Genomic DNA, 20,906 nt, shown 5'->3' with positions numbered 1-20,906 from the left:
TTAAAGGTGACTGATACAGATACTTTTTTTCTACCGAAAACAGCAAAAAGCAATTTCAACAGCCATGATTCATCTGTAAGCTCAGAACCAACAGCTTCATCCTTCAGATAATAAAGCATTTTTTTTGCCAGGCCTTTCAATGACTTTTCCTTCTTTACCTCAACAAAGAAGAATTTACGAGTATCTGTTCAAAAGATTACTTCATTGGTTTACACATTTTCATTTGTGATAATGAGCCTGGTCTACAAGCTCATACACAGCTACATATTTCATATTCCTCACTGTAATATATGCAAAGTAGAAGCAAGAAATTAATTGCAGAATTAGAGGTGTCGTATTGCAGACCAGCAAATGAAACCTCTTCTTATTTTTATTTTTACTGTAAGGCCCCAGCAGACTTTTTGGACTACTTCAGTTCCATCATACAAGATTATCTAATGCCCTAGTTACTACAGATTAAGAGAGCTATGTTCTTGCTTTAGTCATATATAGCTTTGTTAATACTCACAACATGGATGATTTCTGTTTTACCTTGGAGATAAGGTATACTGTGTAATTCAAAAAGAAGCTATTAGAATTTCACATCACCAAACCCTACAACTGACATCCAAATTTGAGAACTGCAGTTTAATGTGATAAGACGTTTTAACAGCTACTCCAAAAATAGGGCAGGCAAAATAAGGTTCAAAACCAAATTATTCAGATTTGGAGCAACTCCTTCTGCTACTTAAGGATTAAATCAATCTTTACAAACTAAGCAACTGACCAAAATCCAACCTAAGGCTCAGGAAGTGTTCAAGAACTTCAGGCTGACAGTTATCTGAAGAAAAAATGCTTATCAATAATCTTCCCACTAAAGCCTGCCATGTAGTGAGACTGACCAGAAATCACAAACCCAATCTGCTGGTTTTGCCATGAGTTCCACATGGGCATTTGCTTAACTCATACTGCTTGATGCTATCGTGTACACTGAAATGGTTTCCACAGTAAGGTGTGACATACTGGATGAAAACTATCAAAACATCTCTTTGTTTTAAAATTATGAGTAGAACTGTGATGACAACATAACTCATTTGTTTTCCCTTTAAAAAAAACACCAAACAAACCAACAGTTGTTCCCACCTATTTGAAATACTTTGCAGCTTTGATAAAAGGCTTATTTATGTATTTCCTAATCAAAGAAGAAAGAGTTTTGATCAAAATAAAAGAGAATTCCCCTAATACTACAACTTCAGGTATATACTTGCTCATTTTTCTTACAGAATTATAATTTTTCTTCACAATAAGATTCATGGTCTCGTATAAAGTACTCTCCATGTATCTTCTGTACAACAATTAAAACAAACTTTTCAGATGGAAATACCATCTTCCTGTTAGTTTCAACCATTTAAGAATTTAATTTTAAATTTTAAAAGACATTAAAACAATAAAGTTTAAACTTTCACAACAAAAGAGTGTTTCAACAAACACTATCATTTAATTTGCCAAAGCTCAAGTGAATGTTCCATGAGTACAATTCTAAATTGGCAAGTATTCCAAAAGAGCCAGAACTACCTGTTGTTCATATAATAACTTATTTGACAGAATTAAGCTACCTTTGATTAGAAGGAGACAATGGCACACTACCTGAATCGTTGCGGAGGTATGATGACATGGCTGGGATGAGGCAAGACTGACTGAGTAGCTCTAGGAGAACGGATGGAAGAGCAGTGCTGTTTTGTCCTCTCCCCTCATGGCTAGTTTGGGTGTCCCCATTTGATGTACTCCCAGCAGGGTTTATGTAACTGGCAAGAACCTGAAATACACAAAAATATGTCATCAAAACTTAACTATTTTAGGCAAAACAACTTCCTTCCCTTAAGGAAGACACCACAATACCTTAGCAGCTATCCTGCCAATTCAGAACTGGTATTTAGTTCAGCAGACCCAAAGATGTCTCAGAAGAAATTCTCTATACAGTTATGAGATCATGATTACAACTTTTGTTAATGATAAAAATAAATATCATAATTCTGAATTACCTTAGAAGTTCAAGTAATATGAATTCTGACAAACCTGCTGGAGTTACTCGAAGCAGGAGTTTGCAGGCTCACACTGAGACATTGCAGCTGATGAGTCCCATTCACTTCAGAACACCAACTAGCAACAGAAGATGTGTGTTTTGCTGCTGGTGTTTTTTTTTTACAGCAAATGTTTCAAAAACATTTGTAACTTCCTTTTGGATGGGACTTCAAGGTTTACAGACGAAATGACAAGTTACAGTGAGCATGACGGTTATTTGGAACAACCACTTGTGAGCATGGCTCTTGCTTAAGTGAACAAAGAGCAACCTTCCCCATGGTGAAGGTAGGAGTCACCTCACACTGCACACCTGCTCCTCCCTTCCCAGGTCCTGACCATGTGACGTACATGATGTACAGCCTAATGTGCTTCCATGGGACTGATTTGTGCAGTTTTAGTTTAAAACCAAGTAGGCTTGAAAGGCTGTATTATCTGAGATCTCAGGGGCTCTATTCACCTTTTCAGCCTTTTCTCCTTTATTTCACTCTCTTTTTGCTCTGACCCCATTAACATGGTATTTTGTTGCAGCATCTTACCAACACCTCCATACAACAGAATTTCTCCAAACAACCTTTCTAGAGAAGAGACCCTTGGATGGCATAATACAAAACACTGCCTAGAAGTTCTGTTGAGAGCTACTTCAGGTGATTTTCCACTTTCTTGCTTAGGAAGGTTGTTTCAGATTTTATCTGATTTGCTTTTGCAGGAGACATGATACTTGTGCCTTGTAATCTACAGTGACTGAAATAACTGATTATATCAAAATGATAACTTCATCAGTCAGGTCATGGCATTTTCAAAATTTCATCTCCTTTGTGCTCTGCCCCTGCAGTGAGCGTACCTCATGCATCTGAGGTGACAGTTCTGTGAATGAAATTTTTCACGACTAGACAGAATCTCATTTTCCCTACACTGACCTAAGATAACAGGGGTTGGTTCAATTTCACAATGGACTGAAAAGCCTAATTATGCACTATTTTCTTCTTCCTAGCATGAGGCATTTGGAAGGCAGACTTTTACTAGTGATTTGCTATTGTCATTTAATTGACATACTCATGATTTTGTAGTATATCTGAGTGAGGTCTTCTTATACTGATGTAACACATTCATTAGCAGCAGTAACAACCACAGGCATTTCCTTGAAGCAGACCAAAAATATGTGAGAAATGAACAGGTAAGATTAGTTGCCATAAAGCCCAAAATGCCTGTTCCCACATTCTCCTTCTTTAATGGGCAGTTTTTACTTTTCATTGAATGCAGCAACATTGACAGAAGTATGTGACAGCTCCAGGGAAACACAGTGGAATGTTTCTTGGTTCACTAATCAGAACTGTCCGCCGGGCTTCCCCATGCTGGTCTTTTTTATGCAGCACCCTAGTGATGTCTGAAAACAGCGCCACACAAAACATGATCTATACCATTTTTCATGTACACAGGTGGTTGGTTGTACATTATTTTTTGTTCAAAATACCATAATTACTCTGCTATATGACTTAAAAAAATACAAGCTCCATTTTTACTATGCAGTTCTAATTTTTCAAGCGCTTATCATTAAAGTTTTGTTATTACACACCTGTAGAAGGCAGGTCACATGCTCTTCTTCTAGCCTTTGCTTAGTCAAAGCTTGTTCAACATCCCATCCTGAAGCTGTGGAGCCTGTTCCAAAGCCTGTACCCTTGGCCCAGTACAACTGCTGTTCTTCTGTTGATGCAGTGTTGTGTGTACTCGACACCTGCGGCTAAGTTAAGAAAAGTCACAATAATTTCATGGTTTTCATCTTATGAACAATGTATTTAGAAAACCTTTGTTCTGCAAAAGAATGTAATCCCAACTTATTAACATCATAAAGATATCATCAGGATTCGGTGAAATTCAAAGCTTTAGATAGGAAAGACTTTGCCACATACATGGAGTTCCAGTACACATCAGCCCAAAATTGTCAGTGGTTCTTCAATTTGACCAGAACTGTAAGCCCATTTTTGTTTTAAGGTACTACTACTGCTTAAATGACGAAAGGTATCAGAATGCTACTTAATATCAAGATAAACATCACAGCTCTGTAATCATTACTGTTTAGCATATAGTCAAGTTTAATAACATATTCAGAATGAAGGGGATGGGAGTAGAAGTGTTCTCAAAAGCACAAAAATGAAATGTTGAGATGCTCAAGCATGTGTTGATTTTGAACAAATGCCCCAAAATAGCAAGAGGTTTAAGTTACATGTATTGCACTGAAACACAAAATATTTCCTCTCCAGGTAAAGGGGCAGGGCGAGGGGAATATCTTGTCCTTAAAATCATCTGAGAGAATGCATTCTTCCAAAGGTGCTTGTTCAGGTTTTTCCAATGGTCTGCCTCACTGCATTTTAATAACATAACTCCAATATAATATTGTTCAGCTGTTATGAATATTTAAGTACTTATGTTAATTTTTAAATTTTACCATATATTTGGTGAAAAGGATGCAAAGAAAAAAAATCTGATCTGCACTTTTTAATCAATGCTCTCCTAGTTACATATTCAGCACCCTAAACAAGTGACTTAATTTTTGGGAGCATTGAGCACTTGCTACTTTCTTTACTGGGCGACAATTAGCCTTAATGGAAACCAGGCATGTGAGTAGATGCCCAACTTTAATTTGTAATATTTGATTTACAGCTCTGAAGTTTCATTTTCTGTTCTGTTCTTCTTCAATAAACTTTGTTAAAGGTTGTATTTGAAGGAAAAGAAATGACATATGAAATTACCACAACAATAAATAAAGTTACCACCTATGAACTACCATACTGAGAGCAATCTGGAATCACCATCTAACTTTTACGGTGGGAATGTAATGCATCTCTGTGATGATATAGCTGTGTGGTTATTCTCATGTAGACACTGCTCATTACATCACTCATGAACATGTTATGCCTTTAAATCTCAAGAGGACTGTCATAAGCACTGACTTTAAGCACTTAAGGGAAAGCCTGGCCCCAGAAATATAAGCCTCAGTGCAGGCCTGATGGATCTCTAGTTTCAGCTTACCATCTATCACCTGACAGATGCAAATTATGAGAAAGCAAGCTGTTTAAGAGGTCATGGTAGAACTGAAGCAGAGATAAAAATTAATGGTTGCCCTTTCCCTCCAAAAGCTCAAAAATTTAAGGCGTTAATGTGCCAGTAGCCTGACGCCCCATCAGAAGCAGAGTATCTCAACTTCCCCTTCAATTTGACTAGTCATTAAAGTGAATTACTCTGAGGCACAGCTTCATCTCTTCCTTGCTCACCCCCTCAGTATCATCAGCTGATAAAATACAGACAGTCCTATACTTTGCAGCTACCTAGACGTATTTAGCCACAAAGAACTTTTTTGTGCAAGCCTCTGCCACAACAGTGTTACAGAGGGCAAGTCATGAAGTTTTTTTAAATACTTTCATAGACAATAGCTGTTATGCAGAAATGGCAACTCAGAATCTTAAAAAAAAACAGGTTTCATTTTGGTGATTCACTCAGGATCTTGAACTCTATGGAAAAATTTTGTCTTTAGGTATCATTTAGTCATCAGTAAAATGGGTATAAAATAGTTGCTGCATTCATTCATTAATTTTCACAACTCATTTGTTTGTGAAGCATTTAAGAGGAAACAGTTTGTAGCCAGCAGAGTTTAGATGATGAACACTAAATAAGGTAATGAGGTCATGCTATCTAACAAGGATTAAAAAACCACTATCCATTGAACTCATACACTGAAAAAGAAGGCCCTATAAAAGAAACTGATTACACCTTAATGCCTCATGACAAGTCTTCTTGGTTAAATTTCATGATTACTATGTTCATTTGCAACATGCAAGGACAATTACTTATTCAAGTTCTATTCAACTATTTTTTGTTTTTCATTCAAATGCCAACTCTGCAGAAATTAAGACTACAACGAAAGCGATGGGATTATTTTCTTTTCTATAGTTAAAACTCTTACTACTTCTCATAACAATAATGCTGCTGCTAAACTTACCTCTGCCTGGTTGGGACTAGAGTTGGGCACTCTTGGTGCATGGTGGCTTAGAGCAGAGAGACAAGCAAGGATAAGATGTATAGCCCCAATCTCCAGTGCCATGCGCCTAAGCAGTACTCCATCATCAGTAGTTAATGGTGTGGTGCTGAACAAACTGCGCAACACATGGAACGGCAGAGTTGGAAGCACATTTGCTGAAGGAGACTGCAGGATATGACCTAGATTGAAGAAGAAAAATATCAAACCCATATTTTCTTTCAATAGTTCAGTACAGCCTGCTAATCTCTGCAATAATCTATAAGAAACACATCCAGAAAACTACTATGGTCTTAAAACATTCGGATATAGTGAGCTACCTTCACAAAGAAATTTCAGCTTGGGAAGAGTGTAGAAGAAAGAATATTTTTTTATTTCTTTTATGGATTTTGTTAAGAAACAAAGTTATAAAATCTGATTCACCATTTCCAGAGGGAAAATTTAGTTTGTGAGTAATAGTGAGCATACTCCTGTATTTAACGACACTTCAGCTTGTTATTTCTGAATTAAGAAAACAAAAGGAGGTTTAGACTAATTTAAAGAAAAAAAGTAAAATCCCTACTACAGCAAATTAAAGAATGCACATGGTCAGCTAACAGCAGCTCAGCTGACTAGGAGCTGCAGTTTGTCTTTTCTTTCTTTTCTTTCCATATTCATGTGCCTAAAGTGGGAATTAAGTCACTGACACGATCCAATCTGTGATGCTACTCAAGTTGAGCGTGTGGTGAAATCCTAACAAAATTTTAATTAATGAGCTGCATGTTTCGTAGAATTATTTTAAATTTTTAACCCTTCAGCATTATGAACAAAAATTACTTTTTAAAGCTACATTTCAAATAACAGTGAACCATTAATGTAACATACTCAGATGTGGGACTGTCTCATTTTTTTCTGTATTTTACCATGCATTTCACATTCCTTCCCCAATACATATATAGAGATATCTGAAAACTGAAAATACTTTAAAATAGCCAGCTCTGTTGAGAAGTTTGCTTTTCATCCTAAATATATTTTCTCCCTGATTCTTAGAGTTTATCATCTGTATTGTCATACTGATATCTAAACTGAAATGCATGTTTAAACTGAAATACATGTTTAAACTTAAATACGTGTGTCTATATTTGTATGTATATACTACCTAAGTATACATTTGTATGTATATAACTACACACACTCATACACACGAGTTAATGTGTATCTATCTGACACTCTGTAAAGACAGTAACACAAAGGAAACAAAAAGTCCTCTGGGATCTTCATAAATAAAACTGAGCACCTCTGGAAGAGAAGCCCATCCAATATACCTGCAGAACTGCAAGTGTAGCAAAACGGATATATAAGTTTTGCTCTTCATATTATGTGAACAAGTAAAGAGGTTCCAGGTGTATGAAAAAAAAGCATTTTCAACAGACAAGTAGATTATATACAGAGAATGAACGGGGGCTACTGGGTAAAGCTGATCCCACATTTCATTGAGTTCAATTCAGAGGTTTGTCTTAGGAAATGGACAAACTGATTGTTTAGTCCAGCAAAAACAAAGGCAAGGAGGGAAGACAGTTCCTCCCAACAAATGCATTGGAGAAAGAAGAGCTATATATGATGAAGAACAATGCTGGCACAATGATAAATGGGCAAAAACTGGATATGAATAAATGCATGCTCAAAATGAAAGCTGCCCCTACTTATCAGGAAAATGAGGTTCTGGAACTGTATTCCAATAGCAATAGTGGATGCACACACAAAAAAGAAAGGACCCAGATTTTAAGGGTTTGAGCTGGTCTTTTTACTATTAAAAAAAAAATCAAATACTTATTTGCAATAACATGGTACTGGAACCACCCAAGGATATAAAAATGGGACTGCACAGAGTCTTTCAGGTAGTATCTACTTTATCCAGTTTATTCTTGTCTGCTGTCCTATAGCTTGATAGGGCAGAAACAAGAAACATAAGGGAGAGTAAACAAGACTCAGTTTCCCAGCTGGTCTTCTGAGCTACATGTTATCCACCACTCTACAGGCTGCTGAATAGACTATCTTCAGTTGATAGCAGCATGGAAGGAACAGCATTCTTTTCAAAGTCATTATGAAAGGCAATGTCTTAAAAGTACTAAAACATCTTTCAGATACACTCTCCCAGTTTTTCAAAACACTAACAAATACAAATATTACAATTATATGCAGAATGACAGGTTGGGTTGCAGACACTGACTACAAATTGTCTCTTGACTCAATCTGTTCATTCACTGAAGGATACCCCATTTCTCCCTCTGAACTCACACCATTAAGGCAGAGCTCCTGCTTAGCTAATTTGATCACTTTGACCTTTAGATCTTTCTCTTATTTTCTTAAACAGTGTCATTCAACAGTTCATTCTACTGGAGCTATGCTCCTATCCATATTATTCTGCATTTGGTTGCAGAATTATATGATGTTTTCTCCATTATTTGAGTGTATCCAGCTACTCGTATTGCTCTGTTTGAATGCACTGTCATCTTGACAGCGTCACTGTAATTTTTATCAGCAGTTATTTTACAATTACTCTGACACTGAGATGAGAACACTTGAACGCTGATGACTGTGACAAAAACTCTGCCAGACAGAATTTAATATTTAGAGACAAAAGGCTATCAAAGATGCTATAGAAACACAGGTCTGCATAAACCAATTCTAACTTCCTGCTAAAGGCATTAAAGTGTAAATAAATTTAAGTAAAATGATCTAGCTGTGGTCTACAAAGAAACATAATAATTGCAGCACATACTTCCTTCACCATCATCTGTAACTCCCAACACCAATCTCAACAGACACTGAGCATGTTTCCGTTCTTTTAGCAGCACCTCAGCATAGCCCGGGAGACGAAGAAATAAACCAAAGGCAGCCAAAGAATGTGCAGGTATGGGAGACATAGTCTGAACTGTTGACTTGATCGGTGGAGGTTCTGCAGCAATTGTTTCTGGTGCTTCATATACCAATTCCCCTGATTGTTCGATGGTGACCCATTCAAACTGATCACTGTCCTTCTGCTTTTCCTGTGTGGTTGATGTAACCACCGGAGTGCTCACCTTAACCACAAAAACAGCAAAACAATTTTGTAGTCATTCATTCAATCAAACAGGCAAAAATGTTATTAAAGTTAGGATCTAAAGGACATGCATAGGACTCCATTAAAAAGTCACATGAAATACACTACCATTTACAGATACAGAGACCAGGAGAGACAACTAAAAAGGGCACCTGTTGTGTTTTTAATGTAGCTCTAGAAAGTCCTGCCTACACAAGCAAGCAACTCTGTTTTGCCAACCTAAAACTCTCAGTTAAAACATGCTGCTTAAAATCTAGAGGAATATGAAACAAACTACACTGAAATAAAGAATACAAAGATTAGTTTACGTATCAGACTTAAATAAGGAATGGATCTTTTATTTTTAACATTAAACATCGAGTGTGAATTCAGATACCTGATTTTTGATTATGTGCTGCAAAAAGGAGAAAAATTAATCATAATACCTTTAAAAAACTAAGAAGAAATTTGGATATTGACAGTCTTGTAGCATCTTGTGCTCCTTGTGGGCTTTAGATTGATTCGGCAACCTTTATTACTATTAATCTCCTAACACAACAGTCTGCTGTTCTGTTTTATGAACTATGCAGGAAGACTATGAGACTAGAGGACTATGAGACATAGAGGACTATGCAGCCAGGCAGTATGATGGGAATCAGAGTTTAAGGGGTAACAGTTGTAGAATTCCCCAGGAAACAGTCATACCTTAGGTTAAAACGAAGGTATGACAGCCAGGTCTCTCTCACAACTAAACATCACAGAAGTTTCAGGCTTTTATGCTATTCAGATGAACTGATGCAATCATCTTTAAAATTTTAGTATTTATCACTAGACTGCACCAGAAAAGATTAATCTGAAAAGCCCTTGCAGAATTTATTCAGAATACCAAATTCCTAATTAAAAGTCAAAGCCATGTTTAGCTGCATTTATTCCAATCACCTACACACTAAGAGAATAAGAACTATCAGTGACTTAGAGAAATATAAAAGTAAAATTAATGAATGAAGGGTCTGGAGAATTCATCAGTGTTCACTCTGAAGCTTCAATTTGGTATTACTGCACTTAATTTGGTTTTATGGATCACAGAATTCTTATTCACTATTTGAATCCAAACTTACATCAAGCTAAATAATGGTGAAAAGAAAGTAACTTCTCAGGACTATAGTAAAAGGAAGGAAGGGATGACATTTCTCCTGGTCATAAGTTGCTTTTTGTCTGTTGCAGAATCCCTTCAAACAGACTTCCTCAATACATAATACACTTCATCAGTCTTGGATTTCAAAATACAATAATTGTTTATGTGAACACATTTCCTTAACTTTTGATTTCTGAACTGCACTGATATCAGACCTCTAAAACATCTCTGCAGAACTATTTACAAAAAATTAACATAAATTATCTGATCTCACTAAAGGGTTCCTATTCCTGCCATAGCTTTGCAGTCAGGGTACTGAACAGCACCCTGTTCGTGAATTAATTCATGATTAATTTCATTCCAAAGGGAATAGATATTGACAGTCTCTCCTGTTAGGAGGATCAGGCAAAATGTCAAAAATAAAGCCAAACAGAATCTGAATAATTCACAGGTTATTTTTCCCTTTTTAATAGTTTGTGTACCAGAACAGCGGCCAAAGGAATAGTTTCACACTAATGCCACTACTGACACTTCTGAAACGCTTACCAGTGCCTCCAGAGAAACTCCGTACATAAGTATACAAATACAAGTTCTTATATTATCTTGTAATTACTATTAACAAATATAAAGATAATTAAGATTATACAATTGTTTATGATTTACAATAGTAAATTTAACTAAAATAATATAATCTGCTTTGAGAACTAAATTTCACTTAACCATTAAAAAAATGGTTTAATGGTTAAGTGAGGTGATCAACAGAAGTGAGGCAACCAGCAACAGCGAATTCATGCACTTATTCCACAAGGACATGGCTACTCAAGCAGACTATAACATTTAGGTGGACCAGGCTATGTTAAAATAGCACTTGCCTATTTTAAAGCAGTAACTGAGATGTCAAAGTGAACCGCAAAGAAACATGAGGAAAACACTATCCTTCAACACACACACACACACACGCACACACACTTTTAGCATGTTTTTTTACACTGACTTTTTCACTCACTTGCTGAATTACATCAGGATAAAGCATAGGGAGTCTCTCTGCAATAAGGGCCAATCCACCCATTCCTGCAAAAACTTGCAGTGGAGACTGAATGGGACAGGTTTCAAGAAGTGATTCATCTAGAACTGCATCCATACACTCATCCCCAGGACTGATGGCTTCATCTTCAGGGCAAGGTCCCAGTAAATCCACATGCTCTACAAAAACACAGAGGAAAGAGAAATTAAGACAACATCATCAATATTCATGGTACTTTTTGCCAGTGATGGCAGATCATAACTTGGTATTATTTATATAAAGCTACATGTTAATGACTACATTCTTAAGTTTTATTAAAACTTGATCTATACCTTCAAGATGTTTTTTAACTGTCTTTCATCTCAGAGATGAAAATAGGTTTGTTACTCTTCAGTAAGTTCATGGCTTAAGAAAGGGAAGACCCTTACTTAAATTAGTTGCACTTTTTCCTCAAAAGTGCTGAACAAGAATTCTCTTCTTCAGTTCTCCCTCCCATCATCTAACTCGGCATCCATAAATTTGTATCACCCATCACTCACCATACCTATCATTCTCACATCTCCTCTCTGTGAGGCGTCCAAATGCCCCTGTGCCAAAGCTGTGAAATTTAATGCTACTCTTCCTCATAAAAAAGATCAAGATTTCTATTTTTAACTTTCTACTCACCTCCATGCTCCAAGTTTCTGACTAAGCACCCTAATATCTTGTACAAGAGACAAAAGATTGTTTAGTATAGCAATGCACACAGGTTGTACATACAGCACCCTACCACAGTTAATTTTGCCAAAAATCATCCCTCTTTGCTCATTACTGCAGGAAAACTTCAGTGAATAAGCAATATACTTCATCTAAAAAAACCTGTACTGCAGTTATGTTGTTAAGTACTACAAGGCAGTGGTCCTCAAAGCCTTCACAACATACAGCCACATCAAGAAGCAGCATAGGTCAACTGGTCTCACTATCTTTTAACTGTGATCAGTATAATACACAACTACCAAAACAACCTTTTTTTTTTTTTTTCCCCAAGTTTTAACCACAGATATTTTATCTTTCCCTAATTTGAAAGGGAACAGTAAACAGCAGGTCCTTATCATCCTAATTCTCAACTTTCTAATGTGCAAGAAGCACCAGATTACAAGCATATCATGGATATGGCTGCAAGGGAAGCACACTGCTATGGAGCAATATGATCAAAGTATCAGATATAATAAGCTCAAATCAGGGATGTGTAGGAGTATGTACATCAATTCACACTAATTCAACCTGACAGGCTATGAGAAATAGAAGAGGACAGAGACTTCCAAAGCAAGATCATCCTTCTAAGAAAGAGCCCAAACATAAAATTTTTACAGAGATCTTTTACATCCACTCTTCTTAAGGATACAGACAGAAACCACTTGTGAAAGTTTTCTGTATCATCACAAATAGTGGGTGAGGCTGTCTGCAAACATGATGGTCTCAGTAAGAGATTACCACCTTGTATCAGAGAAGTGGAGGATTCCACCATGCTAAGCTGAACATGACTTACAACTTTTGATTGCTTGTAATGATATGAATAGGTCAGACCACAAGAAAGGTTAGATTTTTCTGTGATGAGGAAAATTTTTAAATAAAGATTTTAAAGGAAGACTCCCCCCTCTGCTTTACAGTGTAAAAAGCTGTAAGCCTTCCAAAGAAGGAAGAAACAAAAAGAGGTTCCTATCTTAAAACAGATCAATGATTAAATTGTAATTCTATCCTGTGATCAGCAGATCAACTTAGCTTAATCTCAACGACCCATTTCTCTAAGTCCTTCCCTGAAGGAGCGCTATCAAAATATTTCAAACCAAATTCCTGGGATACAGCTGCTCTCTCCCTCTTCCGCAGCATTATTAGTAATAATAAGCAATTAGAAAAAACATCAGCAAGAAACAGACCATATTAGAAAATGCTAAAAATAATGTTTTTAAAAGCTAGTTACCAGACCTGCTTAGAGTGGCTTCAGAAAAATTCCCATTTTCAAAGAAGCATTTAAGTACCCAAGATGCCTCAACAGAAAAATTCACAGGCTCCTAGAAATTGGATGGTTTCAACCAGCTCCTGCATTACTTAATCTGCCCTGGTTATCAGCATATACACTTGCTACAGAAAACCAGTACACTAGTCAAGAAATAAAGTATATGGTCTCTATATAATAATATAATTGTATCATATATATATAACACTACAATGAAGAAAGAAAAGTGAACCCAGAACAACCATATTGGTGCATCTTACAGATACAATCTAAAGATGGGCAATTAATTTGTTCTTTATCGTTAAGTTTTACACTTGTCTTATAGAGAATGGCTCAGGAACACCATCCAGGAAAACACAGAAAATTGATGTTTCTTAACAAGAAAATCAAAACCATTTTTGTCCCAAAGAAAAGCATTTTAAAAAGAAGGTGCCAAAAAAGTAAGAACACTCACCTTTTTCTGTGTGAAGACGTTTAAATGAGTCTGTTTTTGATAAGCTTGGATCCGAGATGACTTTGGAGCCAAGCTTAACTGTCAAATCTATTGATCGGTATCCTTGAGGGAGTTTACGGTCATAGAGCAGAGTCAGAAGCTGGGCAAGTGTCATTTCAGCTGGTAACGGTTGGCCTAAGCAACAGTGGCATCAAGTCAGAGAGGAAAATGATGATTGGGTTATTTTAACATACATGTCCAGGTGCTGCTCCTTACTTGTACCACAGATGCCAAGTGGACTAAATATTACCTGGCTCCAAACCAAGGCCTTAATTTTACCATTTGTTCTCTTGGGAAAAGGGGCCCCATCACTTTGGAACCAACCATCAAAGAACCATGCCAACATTCCCTAAGGCAGCTCTATGCTGAGAGCCTAAGCACTTGGCATATCTAACGAATGGCTATAATTTTATGTGCATTTTAGGTGGGTACTGCCTGTCCCCTAATATTAAACCCCACCCCTGCATTATCCTTGAATTGCGGTGACATAAAGGTAGGTGACCACAAGGTAAAATGGCTGAAATGGAAAAAAAAGGGGGAGGACACACCAAAAAACTCGGCAATTCTTTTTTCAGTCCTATTAATCCCAAACACAGCTCACTACTCTTGTGTTGGGACACAACTCAGCAAGAAAAAAAATGAATGGCACTGCCAGGAATAATTTTTGGAGCAGCAATGCATACTTGATATGCACATGCCATACAGCCCAAACTGGTTAAACAAATCAAGATTTTGGCCACTCTGCTGTTTCCAAAGGATGTGTTCTTCCCTGAAATTACAAATTACTCTCAAGGCAGAACAATTTTTCCTGATAACAAGTAGTGAATAACTTCTGATAACACCTGAGGTGAAATATTCTAGAGTTGGATTTTATAATACACTTAGCATGCCCACTTCATCTTGACTGTACTTTATCAAGTAACACAAGTTCCAGGAAGATCTTTAGTAGCAACCTGTTTCTTCAGTGGAAGATGGTGTCTGAAGAAATTAAAATTAGAAATGTCTTGCCAATGTGCAACTAAGTTTTCTACATGTTCTTTAATCATCGATTCTGCTCTCCACAGCTTCCCTTTTTGCAACAACTGGCACAAGATGTGTGATCAACCTAATCACACAGAATGGTCCACACTCCCATTAGTGGACAGTCAGCCTTTGCCAGAAAGATACTGAAAACTCACACTGAGTTTTAATCTCCTCTCAAAATAGCAGCATTAGCTTTATCAGTTTTAGATAGTTTAATCCAAGTATATGATCCCTCTAATAACTGCCAGAGGTTAAATAATTCTGTAGTAAGCTGCAAATTTATTTTATTAGGTGAAAATGACTTTGATGAGAAGTTTACCAATTAATTCCATCAGCTTGTTCCTTGTTTCTATACTATAAACCAGGTAAGCTGCTCTTCTGCATAGTATTCAAGTGTTTCACCCATGTTCCTGTCCCATTATCCTTAATCTAAGGTTGAGAATTCCAGTGTCACAACCAATCTCTTTCTATAGGAGATCACAGAATCATAATCATAGAGTATCTCAAGTTGGAAAAGACCCGTAAGATCTCCCTCTCTATGCTCCAACTATGACATTATCACCAACTTTGTCCAGACACCTGATAAAATGTATCTGCTATATGTAAACCATGACTAACTGCTTAAGACATGCTGGTTTTGAAGACCCAAGTATTATGGAATTCAAGAATATTCCTCAACTGGCAAATCAACCTTCCAGAAAGGAACACAAATTGGCTGCCACTCAGAACATGAAGTAACAGGGCACAAATAGCAGTTCAGCTCTGCCTTGCAAGGTGAAACAAAATGTAAGTCACCTTATGAACCCATCCCCCTTTTATTTCAGAGTGAAGGTGGAAATAATTTTGAGATTTTCTTTATGAACAAGGAACTACAAAAAAGATCAGCACAACTGTTACTTGTCAAGCCAGGATGATGTTAAAATGCTCCACTTCTTGTTGAAAGCTGTTACCAACCCAGAACAGCTCTACAGTTACAAGATGCTCAATAAAAGGACAAAGATGTCCATTAGCATTACATCTACTTTCCGATGACATACCAGTCACTGAAAAAGACCGTAAGACTGAAGTTTAAAATTAGTTGTTAAAGTCACCTGGTAGAAGTTTATGGTATAGATGAAAGACTGGAACACTAATAGTCTTGCTGGAAGATTCTCCTCCTGAGGAAGAGGTACCTACTTTATCTGCCATCACTCTTCCTCGCCTTGATGGTGGACGTGGAGGGGTGGATGAAACAGCTCTTTTTGACTGGGATTTCAAACCTAGTACAGAAGAAAAACATCTAATCCATTCTAGTATTTAATAAGTTCAGTCAGTCAAGATGCAATGCACTCAACAGCTTCAATGATAGCAAAGAAGATTAATTTTTCAGCACTGAGTAATTATATCAGAATAGCATTAATGTATAATACGTATTTGGATGTAATCCCGGTATTTTCACAGTTGCAAGGCTGCACACCCCCCCCGAGCCCCAAACCATAACTGTACTACATCATATCATCCATAAAGAAAGCAAAAGCTATTCTGATTCTGCTCTTAAACTTAGTTAAAGAACCTGTCCAGCAATGGGTCCACAGTTAAACTTTTTAACGTTGTTTTTTCAACTAAAAGTAAAAGGCAAAAAAATTCTAAATTGACAAACGTTTCAGCACAGACTACAGATAGCAACTATATCTCTGGTCTACAAACATGATTTCAGCTGCAGTAGTGACAGTACCACATGATGAAAGGCATATTTAAACATACTTTTAAAGCTGCCTTGGTTAAAACATTTAAAGTAAGCACTACATGATAACTAAAAGGCAAAACTAGGTATGTAAAAGCTAACTAAGCACATATAGCAAGGCTGCCATATTTTGGGACAGGTTAAGTTGACTTAAGGTACAGCGAAAACATACTGCTATCATGTACCCTTCTATGCAGGTGACAGACTGGCAGGTTAAGACCCAGACACATACAACTACTACCTTATCATTAGCCAAGAGCAGCTGCAAGACCAACAACATCCACACCTGAAATGCTGTAATACACTCTGGTTTCAGCTGGTCAGTAGGGGCAGCTCTAATACAAAACATAATCTCCAATAATCTCAGGATACTGAACTAGCTTTTCTCACGAAGATCAGGCTCCAAATACTATCTCTGCCCTCTATTAATTTTACTAATAGGGAACAAGTGGTAATATACTGGATTTAGGGCTCTGAGGACATTAAAAAACCCCAACAAACCACCAGAATATATGAAAAGATAAAGACAAAAGAAAAAAGATTCCACAAACAAGAGGTAAACCCAAATGCAAACAAAGTAAGCTTATATTTAAACTATTTTACTTAACTGGAAAAAATGCAAACAAAAAGAAGGAAATACTTAAGTCTGCTTCATTCTAAACAGGTAATGGGCTATATATCATCAGGCAGTAGGATCAGAGATGCAACTGGGATAAGACATCGCTGCTGACTACGTTATGCCCCATCTTCAAGCTTGGCATATTATTATTTTAATTCGTAGATTCTTCTTTATTTATGTTTTAAACCTTCACTTGGACCTGTTAACATTTTAAACATTACCAAAACCTGTTTACCCTGTTTAAGTGGCACCTACTGCAAATATCTTTCCAGATAAACATGCTGTTGTTAACATCAGCTGTGTTGCTTTAAATGTATAACAACATCCATGAAACTGCTGCCCTGTTCAACACTTGAGTTTAGAGTTACATCTAAAAACCTGAAATAAAAAGCTTAAGAAATATTGGTGTCAGAAGTCAAAGGAAATCAGCATCTCTTCTTCATGCTTCATGAAGTGTAAATGAAATTGAGATACCTCAATGAAGGCAGAAAACTAGACAGGAAAAGAGTAGTTTGAAGTTCATTAATCTCTCAACACATACCAGAACTTCCAACTGAAAGACTAATGATCTCTGCAGACATCATCTGAACTGTAATCTTGTACCACTGCAAAATTACTATGTTCAATCTGTAACCTCCAGAATAGTTTTAGAGGAAGTGTTTACATGACTGATTTCGGGAGGATCTTCACATTAGCTTTTAAAAGGTGAATGCTTGGAAGAAAATCCTGTATTTGTGGTTTCCGAGTGGAGTAACAGTTTTATGCTTACATCTCCACCTGACAGTTTTTAGGAGAGTACCACCAGTTGTTATGCAAAGTATATGGATCTTTTTATTTCCAAAGCATACTGTGGTAGTGACTGAACTCTGATGCACCAGCCACTGCTAAAAGGTAAAGACAGCAATACCCATACCACAGTAACAGTATAGAAATACTAATATGTTGCCATGTAATCCAAGCTCCATGTGTGTGTGTACAAAATCCTGTAAAATGCACTAGTAACAGCATCCACAACATAATCACTGATACATTCTGGTAGAAAATTTATCAAAGTACATAATCTGCTAGAGGCAGCTGTTCTATCAGGAACCAACCTCTGCTGCCTAACAGCCGGTTAGATTAACTGGGCACTACAATTTTTCTAACTACCATTAGTAATAAAACCATTGTTCGTAGATATTCCCCACACAAACACACCCCCTTTTAACATCAGAAAGATGTTTTTAGATGGTAGGAAAAAAAAAAAGACATACCAGAAGCAACGACAACACTATAATTGTCCTGAAATCCATTTTCTGCTTTAACTTTTTCTTTCTCTTCATAGTTCTTTTTTTCTTTATCTTCCTTCTGTTCATTAATTAGCTTAGCTGTAATACTGGGGGTATCTATACAGGGTTAAAAAAAAGGGCAACAATGGCATTTCAAGACACAAAGTTGATTTTATTAATTTCTAGGCTGTTTAACAAGGCTATTCTCAACTATTTCTGTGACTCAGAGTTCCATCCCTGGCAGTAATAGTCTGGTAAGAATCTATGGAGTGTTATGATAATTCTGGTCCTCTTCCCCCCAAAATCTCTCCTCTGACAATTTAAAACTGTAGCAGTTTAAAACCACTACCTGATAAGCCAAGTGTATTCATGTTAAAACATTACTTCAATCAAAGAAAAATGAGATTAAGCAAAAAAAAAAACAAACAGAAAAACAAACCCAATAGAAAACCCAAAACAAAAAAAAACGCAACCAACAAAAAACCCCAACAAACCAAACCCACCCAAATGCCCAAAAAACCCAACCTGAAACACCACACCAAAAAAACCCAACAACACAACAGTAAATCTAGGTCTGGGTGTTTAGTGTTATATACTGACCCAATTTCACATCTGGCAAGTGTGACTGTTCCTTTGAAGCCAGAAGGTGTACATTACATTGCATATCTAAAACTTGCCCTGCTTGCTTAAGTGAACATTACTGCAGTTCAACTGGTTTGGTTCAGTCAATTAGTGCAGATCACAAATATCAGCAGGCAACTACTAGATGACACGTGTGCGGTGACAATGGATCATTTCACACCTTGTAAGGTATAACACTGGCACCAGAATAGCCATATGTAATTGCTTCTGAGTAGTAACTTGTTTCCAGGCAGCCACAGCAGCCTTAGGCTATAACCACAAACTCAAGACCTAGAAGTACCATCCAGCTCAACTTTAACTGTGTATCACCAGTGGGTGAGGTGCTGAGACAGATATGGTTTGACAGCTTGGAAATACATTATTATTTGTGCCTGAAGATATTGGTTATATGTGTGTCAGACATAGTGCAGCCCGAAGAACATACAGCGTATGAAACTGTGAAACTGCTGCTATAAAAAATTCTTATTACTACTAGTACTACTATTATTATTTAACTTCTCTACTTTGGTCTGAATGCCCATTTAGTGCTGGAGAATTTAAAGGTCATTAATAAAATTATTAGGGAAGCTTAAGCAATGGTATTTCTACCATTCAGGTGATACTCAGATTTGTTGTTCCATTTTTCTGACCATCCAAGACCACTAAATTAACACTAAGTTGAATGAAATACAAAACAACTGGTATTCGGCCTAGGCAATCCTATCTACAGTGATACTGCACATTTTCTTTCCATGGTGAAGGAATGCGAGTAGCAGATTTAGCAATGATTTTAGAATCTCTCCCTCCCCCACACTTTTTTTTAGAAGACTGTGAGAAAGAGTATGACATGAATATACTTATTGTGATTTATTTTTGCAGCAAGGAAGACAATCAATTTGAGACACTAACAGCTTAGTTAACAAAAAAGAAGTTAACCCAAGGGTCAGACTCTGACACAAGAGCTTCACAACTTCCTATTTGTTGCAGTGGCAGTCTTTGCTTCTTTTCCTTCCCTCTTCCCCAGTCCATCCCTTCTTCTTGCCTCTCACCCCAAACATACATTTTACTCCTCATATATTGAAGCCTGCTTTACTATGTCCTAACCATGGACTTCACGGAATGATATAAAAGTATCCCAAAGCTTTTAATAGCAGTCAGAGAAATCACTTTAGATAAGGGATGGAAATAGAAGAGAAACTGAACTTTTCCAGAATTAATTATTCCAACTTAAAATGAGAGTTAAACTGAGGAGTAATGATTCTGCAGCAAACCCCAAATTTATGGTGCCCTACGAAGTCAGCATTTGTGATCAGTTTCAGTTACAGGCACTACAGTATATCACATCATCACATTCCCCTCCCCAGTCCCTATTAGCACCGGCTATCAAGCTGACTGCAATACACCAAGGCAGCTATTCAGTACAGTTTATGTCACTGCTCAGCAACTGACCCCTACCTCATACTCAGTGACTATCCCACCAATTACAATAACTCTGACCATGAAGTGCACAAAGATCTGAAGACCTCAGTCACATTCCACATGATTGTGTCTGCACAGTAAATGAACACAGTAAGTGAATATAGAATTCTGTCAGAAACAGTGATCTATTCCCTGGTAAACAAGCTTCAAGCATTTTTTACTGTTTTTCATTCATTACTTTGTAATTACAATCCCAAGCATGTAAAAAAAAAATAAATAAAAAAAAAATGAACTAGTCCCTCTGAATTCCATGCAAATCTGATTCAGAAATTGAGTTTCCAAAAAAAAGATATCTGCAGACAAGAACACACATACCCAGTCAGATGTGTGTGCTTCTAAGCATACACACTTCTGCGCACATCTGCAATATGGC

At 36.9% G+C, this 20,906-nt stretch overlaps 1 protein-coding gene across 7 annotated transcripts in view; it reads right to left on the bottom strand.

Moving 5' to 3' along the window:
- BIRC6 (baculoviral IAP repeat containing 6) overlaps nucleotides 1–20,906 on the bottom strand; it is a 172,908-nt gene that overhangs the window by 52,806 nt on the left and 99,196 nt on the right. For 5 of the 7 annotated variants that reach the window (XM_057415403.1, XM_057415396.1, XM_057415400.1 and 2 more), the window contains 8 exons: nucleotides 18,419–18,550; nucleotides 15,915–16,082; nucleotides 13,762–13,935; nucleotides 11,282–11,490; nucleotides 8,853–9,153; nucleotides 6,056–6,273; nucleotides 3,635–3,799; nucleotides 1,627–1,795 (listed from right to left, as the gene is read on the bottom strand). In XM_057415403.1, the coding sequence (XP_057271386.1) occupies nucleotides 1,627–1,795; nucleotides 3,635–3,799; nucleotides 6,056–6,273; nucleotides 8,853–9,153; nucleotides 11,282–11,490; nucleotides 13,762–13,935; nucleotides 15,915–16,082; nucleotides 18,419–18,550 (1,536 nt within the window). The remainder of the gene's footprint in view (nucleotides 1–1,626; nucleotides 1,796–3,634; nucleotides 3,800–6,055; nucleotides 6,274–8,852; nucleotides 9,154–11,281; nucleotides 11,491–13,761; nucleotides 13,936–15,914; nucleotides 16,083–18,418; nucleotides 18,551–20,906) is intronic. The other 2 variants (XM_057415397.1, XM_057415399.1) reach the window with 1 other exon arrangement.

This window comes from Pezoporus wallicus, unplaced genomic scaffold (assembly GCF_028554395.1).
Source record: "Pezoporus wallicus isolate ANWC-B61680 ecotype Strahan unplaced genomic scaffold, APGP_CSIRO_Pwel_v1 contig_5352, whole genome shotgun sequence".
NCBI classification, from domain to species: Eukaryota; Metazoa; Chordata; class Aves; order Psittaciformes; family Psittacidae; genus Pezoporus; species Pezoporus wallicus.
Note: the sequence above shows the minus strand (reverse complement) of the source record. Positions and strands in the feature narration are given on the sequence as shown.